Below are 8,667 nucleotides of genomic sequence, written 5' to 3' on the forward strand. Positions count from 1 at the left end.
AGTACTTAAAAGGGACCTATAAGAAGGATGGGGCCAGACTTTTTAGCACAGCCTGTTACAACAGGACAAGGGATAAAGGTTTTAAACTAAAGGAGGGGAGATTTAGGCTAGACATGATGAAGAAATTTTTTTATTATAAGGGTGGTGAAACACTGGAAAAGGTTTCCCAGAGAGGTGGCAGGTGCCTCATCCATGAAGACATTCAAGGCCAGGCTGGACTGGGCTCTGAGCAACCTGACCTAGTTTAAGATGTCCCTGCTCATGGCAGCGGGGCTGGACCAGATCTTTAATGGTCCCTGCAACCCAAACTATTTTATGATTCTATGTCAATCTTTGAGTTTTTGTTAAGTAACTCCAGTGACACATAGTACTTGTCACCAATGTTATTTCTGTGCTGAGATTTTCTTATCTTCAACTTTGTATGTCTCATCCACATCTATATTCAGTGTAAGTGAAAAAAAACAGGAAGTGTAGAATTTAGAGCACAACATTTGTTATGTATAGAAAATGACCCTCTAGACTGATATATGTCAGAAAATGAAACGCTATCGTTCCAGTGTTCTAGCCAAGCACAGTGGATGTAAGCTATTATGCTAGGACACACATGTGTCTTAAACATGAAGTTGAACTAAAGTTTAAATTAAATTACTAAACATCATGTATTTGATATCCATTACACTGTTACACACATTTGATGCTTTAACCAGAATTCACTGTACATTAAATAAAAAAGAAGCATGGGATAATACAGACCTTTCTGTAGCTGATTCTCAAGTTCTTCAATTCGCTCTTCATATTCACTCAGCTCTTCTCTGTGTCGACGACTTATCTCTACTAACTTTTGTCTGTGCGCATCCTGCAATACTGAAAGTTCATGTTGATGTTGATCTATTTCTTGACTTAAATTCCGTTTGAGCTCCTGAAGACATCGACAGAGAAACAGAATGGTAAAATACAGTACAGAAGCTCAAGAAAGAAAATATACGAAATAAAGAAAAAAGTGTTCCCTAGCAAAATTAAATGATTTATTAAAAGATTCCTCACAGGAGAGATCAGGTTTCTTGGCTTTTGTTGGTTTGGGTTTTTTTAAACATGTTGAAAGACATTCCTTTCAAAAATATGTCTACACAAACAGTATGTTCTACACTACAGCAACTATTAAACTAATGAAGAGAGATTACAACTCTTTCATAGGAAGTAGATACACTTTGGACATATTTCTAGTAACTTTCAAGGATGACATGCAAATCCATATTTAGCATGTTCACTGAGAAAAGGTAAACTGTTTCTGAGAAGGGAGAAGAAATTATTTTGTGTATCTAACTTCAGTTTCATAAGTTATCAATAGCTTCTGAAAGTGATTTGCCCTCATAAATACCAATGTTATTCTTCTAAGCTTGCATATTACCTTCATCAAATCCTATAAATACCCTTTCTTAGAATAACTGAGTTTTTACATACAGCACAGCAATATTTCAGTTAGCAGTACATGCCCACACACATTTTAATAGGGAAAATGTAGGTGCTAGTGTAGTAAATATTTTAACTATTTTCACAAGTCATGTGACCACAGGCAAAATCACCGAGAATAAAGCATAAGAGAAGACTAGTTTGTCAGAGTTTTCATCTTACCTTAACAATATTTTGCAGTTTGCACATTTCACTTTGTTCAGCCTCATTTGTCCCTTTCACTTTAGAAGACTGAGAAAAGAAAAATCACATATCCATGTGAAAATTGTGATAAATATGTGTATTTTTCATGTAAGCACTCCCTCTACTGATACTCAAAAGTAGAAAACAACAAAGCTAACATGAAGTAAAACTCAAATCTACAGTAATTTTGATTTTAAAAAGACATTTTAATTGAAACATTTTATTTTCCATTTTTTTTTTAATTATATGCAAATGTGAAAAAGTTTGGGATGGGGTGAGGGTGTTTTTGCACCTAATAAGAAAACAGAGTTCCTTAATTTTACTTGAATTTTTCCACATCAGAAAAGTATACTTCTGAAATCAGGCTATAGCTTGAAAAATGATGACTCACACTAACAACACCTTGAAAGACTACATTCTTTCTTGTCTCAGCAGACCAGGAATTATAGCTGACATATCAAGGACAGAGACAAGAGTAAGTAAAAACCGTACGCAAGTATCCAAATATCACTTTGAACAGTATTGTGCTGTCAATAAATAATATCACAGCCAGGAAGAAATAAAGTATTTCTGGAAAGGCCGCATAGAAATGAAACCCTGAAGTAACATTCTAGGCCAATGTTTATTAAACCCTTTTCCTAACTTGACAAATCACGCATAAAAGCATCATGAAAAGCATTCTGAAGTTAGTCACTGAATGTGTTCCTACTCATGTGACAGCAAGAAAATGACTAAAAGATCATTAAGTGTCAGCTTTTCCATCAAATCATGTTGCTTCTACAAATTGTACAGCATAAACTTTCAAAAGAGCCACTCCAAAAATACCAAATGCAATGAAAACACTAATTTGAAAGTGAGAGGGGAGGGTAAGACAGAGAGGAACGACTCACCAGTGCAATCTGCTTCCAGTGGTCAACCTCAGATTCAAGTGTAGAAACTTCATTGGACAATCTGTTTATTTCTTGTTGTAACCAGATTGTATCTCCAAAATCCATGTCATCTCCTTCAAAACCGGAGGAGTGTCTGACCACTGGAGCATAGGAAGCTGATGTAGTGGCTGGTGGCAAAACAGCAGCTCCTGACTGTGCTGACTGAGCAGCCGTCTGTACTTTCTGCAGTTGTTCCTGTAGTGCATTCTGTCTAGCTTTTAGATGGCTGATTTCCACCTGAATAGACAATAAACTGCATTATTTCAATAAGACGAGCAAAATACACTTTCTTTCCCCTTACAGCCTTATGAAATGTGAACCAACAAAATTATTCCACCCCTGCATAGATCACTGATAACTTGAACTTTATAGAAAAAAACCCCACTCTCCTAACAGAGAAAAGCAGTCTTAGCTAATGTTTTACAATGTACCTCATTCCAAGACACATATTAAAAGTGTTAATGGTTTTCAGTTAAGTGAAACTTAAGTAAAACTGATTGCTTATTTTTTCAGCTGCCAACATACCCAAGTACTATAGCAAGATTCAGGTTAACAGGTTGTACAAGAAATTTAAATATTTTAAGATGGTATTCAGACATGAAAATTAAGCAACACATGATGCTCCCCCAGTTATTTATATTACATTAGATTTCTTTTACACTTAACAACTCAGTATCTTGAAAATTTACTTATTTAAAATAAACTGAAATTACCTGCATGCAATTTTCTCATAACAACTCTAACATTGTATTTAATAAGCAGAATTCCATACATCTTAAAATTCTGTTTCTTCTAGATCCCACATGCATTTACAGATAAAGCAGAAATAAAACTCCTCTTGTGTAATTCTAGGCATACTGGCAACTTTCTTCATTTAAAAGGCTATGAAATCTCATGCTACACAATAGGCTATAAAGCTGATGTTTCTCTCACAAGGGAACACTTCTCAAATTATGAAAGCTAGCTCTGTTCCCTTTAATTGTATATGTTTAGGTAAATAATTACAATATCCACAGACAATATAAGTAATTCAGATGAGAATTTGCTCCTGTTGCCTTTCTTGAAGATAACTGAATCAGAAACACAAAGCAGTGTCCTTTCCTACAGTGATCCCAGAAACAACAGAAATTCTGATATATGCATGACATTGCCGGTTTTCTCATCTCAACTATCTCCTGGCAGTTCTGCTTATATTACATGATTCACTTAGATATGTCTTAGTCTCTCAGTGTCTACAGCAACAAACCAAGAAACCATAACTGTGACAAGTACTTCCACTGAAATACCACAGATACTGCAACAAAGTGATTAAACATCATAATATGTAAGACTGTTGGACATCTGAAATATTTTACTCTGTATCCTACCTCCTTTTGTTTAAGTTGATTTCGGTACTCAACAGATAACTGCTTTATTTGAAGCTCTGCTGCTTCATGCTTTTCTTCTAGATCACTACAAAGTTTTTTCAGTCTCTCATTCTACAAAAATGAAAATGAATGTTGGTAAATTCGTAACAGCTCTTACGGAATTAGAAAAGCACAAATATGCTGAACAGCAAAAACAGCAGTTACATAGTACAGATTTCTTATGTTGTTTCACTCAAAACACACAGTAACTTCTAAGAGTGGGCCCAAAATTATGTTCATGTCCAAGCTTTCTGGTTTTATATTGCATGGACTCTAGCCCACTTTCAGAAAACCTCTTTGGTGACCAGAGGTAAATGCTAAGAAAAAAAATTCAGGGCTGAATTACATCTTAGCATGATCTACAGGTGGAATTTAGGAGCAGCCACGAAGCACAAATTGCAGCTAACATACATACAGTCCAGTATTTTCTCTCTGACACTGGCCTACAGCAGATGGCAAGAGTCTAGAAAAAGGACAAGCAGGAACACCTATTTCCCCAAAATCTTAACTTCTCAAGGTACTCAAGGGCTGTAAACCAACATACGTGACAGTTGTTGGTTTACAGCAATAAATAAAGTCACAAACCCAACAAGTCCCTTGTAAAAATATACAAAGTCACTTTCCACCAGGGCACATGGGATTTTTAGCTGTTTTGGAAGAGTATGAACATCAGTAGCTATGTCAAAATGACCATACAGTAGGTCAACACAGACAGAGAACTGCATCAGGGAATACACACGCTCTCTCCACTTCGAAGCTTGCTGCAAAACACATGCTGTCCAGTATAACCCGGCAGTCTACATCTGCTTGTATTTGTGGTCACAGCGAAAACACTACAAATCAATTTTAACTCTTTACCAGCTAAAATTTACAAACACTTAAAAGATTTTTGCATTTGCAAGCTTTTGAGAGCCAAGTCTATTCCTGCAGTCCAAGTTCACATGATAGGTAGGAACAGTCACAGGATGCAGCAGTTCACAAAAGATGAAAACTTGCACACTGTGCATACTCCAACGAACAAATGTGACCCCTTAGCTGCAACGGTGGTTTGTCACCAAAAAGAAGAGGCACATTCTAACACCACTGTCACACCTGTTTCTAGATTTACCCAGGGACAAACAACTTCAGTGCAACATTTCACCTTTACAAGAGACAAATGTTATTTTTGGCAGTGTTTCAAAAGTTCTTACTTCCAATTTTTGTGCTGCATTAATACTTTCTATTTCTCTGAGTCTAGAATTGGACACGTGGAGTTCTGTTGCTGCATCTGAAAGAAAATGAAAATTTCATTTTTTTTTTAATCTGTTAAGTACACAAACATCAATTAATACAACAGTTATTAATAAGTATCTTACTTCAGACGGCTTCAGTGTTAATTCCCAGGTAAACACCAAAGTTGCTTTCATCAGAACACTATCAGAATTGTTTTTTAGACCAGAGAGTCTTTCTGAAGCTACTTTAGTTCTCACTACCTAGATTTTAAGTCAGATCATAAAACTAAAAGAAAAGTATGGATTTAAGCTTTAAAATAAGGGAAAGGTAAAGTTTTACTTGGCTATTTTGCGTCACTGAATCAATATTTTATCTAGGACTTTGCCCCTGAGATGACAGCTATGTGTTTCTCTTTAATCTTATGTGAAGTTTCAAAGCAAGAATTTGTTCCCTAAAATACACACAACAGTGATTCAATTTTCAGAAAACAAAAAACAAAAGCAACCAAACACAACAAACACCCAAGCCCAATAAAAACCACAAAATAACACACACAACAAACCACCAACCTCGCCCCCACATAAAGGCACGCAAAAAAAATCCTATGACTCGCTTTCATTTCCAGAGATGACACAATCTACCACACCAGACTATCTAATACAAAACCCACACAATTCTGTCCCTGGATACTCTTCCTTTAATGACCAACCTTCCTCAAACAGGTTATGTTTACTTCTCCCATATCCCACTTCGAATGGATAGAAAAAACAGATTTCTTTTTATTAATGAGAAATCATCCTGAATTGACTACAAAGCAACCATGACTATTTTTCAAAATTTTAAACATTTTCAAGCAAGTACTGTATTTCATCATTTCCTATATGTTGTTTAAAAACTGATGCAGCTCAAGTGCTGCAGAGGCAACAACCTACCCATGAAAACTGCTAAACTGAAGATGTTATAGTCTATAATCCACAAACATCATCTTCAATTCAGATGGCAGTGAAAGCAGTGAATGTAAGGGATAATATTAAAAATTAGAAAACATTAGTAAATTTTTTAAAAGGAATGTAAGGAACTGCTTGAATAGTGTTCTTTAAGGCCATAGAGTATTTCAAGGCTTTTTACAGAAAAGTACTTAGATGTCACTAGATTTTTACACCCTCAAGGCTAGTAACTCATAAAAATGTACTGCTCTGAAATGCTTAGGAAACTGAAATTGTTCACAGCAGTATCTAGCAGTCAAATACACCTGGAAGTAACTGAACTGCTGAACACCAACACCTCTCTCCTGCACAAACTGAAGTGCATATGTGTGAAATGGAATCTCCACGTTATCTTTCAAAAAGGAAAATCAAATGCACTAGATGACTACAGAGTTTTTCAGCATAAGTCTGCAGACTACATTAATATAGGTTTTGGAATCTAAAACAATTCTAAGTCAGTCTTTCAGAAAAGTGGAAAAAAGATAACTTTTCAGTTACCAGAATAAACTTCTGTCTTCTGAGCATTTTGCCTGTATACCAAAAAACCCCCTCCATATGAGACCAGTAGTATCAGCTTGTCAACAAGATTTATACAATACTTTTACAATGCTTCATAGTTGTGAAGTTGCAAACAAAGTAGAATTGTTTAATTTCACATTTGAGTATTCAGAAGTCCTAGCTGTTCTTCCTGACTGCTATTCTTAACACTGTTCTAAGAACACTCATTTTTTTCCCAAGACAGTAAACATTACTAGCAATATTAACAATATTTGTTATCATGTTATATCATGGCTCTACTAGAAAAATCAAAAGTCGTATTCAAAAACTGGTAACAAAAAGCCATTATTAAAAATATAAATAATATAGTCTAGAATAAATCTACTGTTATTTTTTTAAGATTAACATCTTACTCTGATGTCTCAGTTTTTTTGTTTCAATGTCCTGCTTTAAATATAAATGTTAGCTTCTAATGCCTATAAAACAAGGGCCATGTTCTCCTACTTGGCTGTAGGAGAATGGTAGAACTCAACAGGTTCCTCTGGGCTCAACTGAAATAACAATAACAGAAACATCAGAAACACTGGACCTTTGCCTGTGTGACACGTCAGACTTAGATCACACCAGTGGCCAAAATACCTCTGTACTACTGCTACTCTGCAGTTTCTGAAACCACTCTAAAAGCAGCTAATCAGACACGGGTTTAGATAAACTAAACAAACAGAACGGAAGAAGAGTGTTGTTTATGTGTTTTCGGTCCTCATTAACAATTCGCAAACTCCCAAATAATAAACCTAGAACAGGTTTATCTCTGCTATAATAGCCTGGGAATATGTTTATTCTCTGGATTCTGGGGTCGGAATAAAAGCGCAGACGCTGTCAGCAGCTCTCCCGAAAGGCACCGAGCCGCGGTTCGGCACGACCCTCAGCTCCCCGGCCGGCCGGCAGCGAGGTCCCGCCGCTGCCGAGGACGCCTCCCCGGCCGCAGGAAGGGCCCCCGCACCAGCCTGGCACCGCAGGGCCACACTGACCGGACAGAGCCCGGCCGGTGTCACCCCCCTCGCGGCGCCCCGGCCTCCTTACCGCCCACTTCCTCCGCGCCCTCCAGGAGGATGTCCTTGGTGAAGCTGGAGATCTGGCCGGTGAGCGAAGACAGGCTGCCCCCCACCTGCCCCAGGGACTGGCCCAGCCCCGAGCCCAGCCCGCCGAACCACGACGCCATCGCCGCCGCTCGGAGGGCTCGGGGCCTCGCTCAGCCGCGCGCCGGGCGCCGCCGCCGCTGACACCGGCCTCCTCGCTAGGGAGGGTCAAGGCTCCTGCTGCGGGCTCAGCAGACCGGGCTTGACGACCCCTCCGCCAGCGCCGCCCGCATTCCCCCAGTACAACGCGGCTCAGCGGCTCCTCCCGGCGGCTCCAGTCTCTGCCACCTCGACGGTCGCCATGACACTCCCTCCTGAAACACCATCGACGCCAGCCGCAGCTGCCCAGAGCGCCGCCGCCGCGGTTGTGACGTGTATGCGGCAGCAGAGCATGCCGGGATAGTGGTGGAACAGCTGAGGGGTGGCCTCAGGCTGATGGTTGCGGGCGGCCGAGCTGGCGGGCGGCCGAGCTGACGGGCGGCATGCGCCGGCTGGCAGCCACGGGGAGACGCATGGCTCTGCAGTGTGCTTGTTTGCAGGAGGACAGAGCCAAAGCCGCGGTACGGGTTGGAGTGCAAGCTGCTTCCGCCGCACTCGCCTTGTCCGAAGGCGGGGCCGGAGCGTCTCGTCGTGTGGTAAATGATAAATGCACAAATGATCTGTCTGCGTAATAGGGAAGTGGCGGAACCCGGAAGCCGCCACACGAGGCTGCGCCGGTGAGACCCTGCGGGTGAGGCCAGGCGGGCAGCGGCCGCAGCGAGCGGCAGCCAGGGCTGGGCTGGGGCCCGGAGGGTCACTCTGTAGCCACAGACACGGCCCACGAGCTTGGAACTGGGCAGGTAAT

At 40.1% G+C, this 8,667-nt stretch overlaps 1 protein-coding gene across 2 annotated transcripts in view; it reads right to left on the reverse strand.

The window, feature by feature from the left end:
* Nucleotides 1–8,388, reverse strand: part of TRIP11 (thyroid hormone receptor interactor 11) — a 35,211-nt gene extending 26,823 nt beyond the window's left edge. The window contains exons 1-6 of one of the 2 annotated variants that reach the window (XM_065838556.2): nucleotides 7,768–8,365; nucleotides 5,179–5,255; nucleotides 3,950–4,060; nucleotides 2,544–2,819; nucleotides 1,633–1,701; nucleotides 754–919 (exon numbers count right to left, since the gene is read on the reverse strand). In XM_065838556.2, the coding sequence (XP_065694628.1) occupies nucleotides 754–919; nucleotides 1,633–1,701; nucleotides 2,544–2,819; nucleotides 3,950–4,060; nucleotides 5,179–5,255; nucleotides 7,768–7,906 (838 nt within the window). In that variant the 5' untranslated portion in view covers nucleotides 7,907–8,365. Of the gene's footprint in view, nucleotides 1–753; nucleotides 920–1,632; nucleotides 1,702–2,543; nucleotides 2,820–3,949; nucleotides 4,061–5,178; nucleotides 5,256–7,767 lie in introns of both variants that reach the window. The other variant, XM_071809564.1, reaches the window with a different exon arrangement.
* Between the last annotated feature and the right edge of the window lie 279 nt (nucleotides 8,389–8,667).

The sequence above is a fragment of the Patagioenas fasciata genome, chromosome 5 (genome assembly GCF_037038585.1).
Source record: "Patagioenas fasciata isolate bPatFas1 chromosome 5, bPatFas1.hap1, whole genome shotgun sequence".
Classification (NCBI taxonomy): domain Eukaryota; kingdom Metazoa; phylum Chordata; class Aves; order Columbiformes; family Columbidae; genus Patagioenas; species Patagioenas fasciata.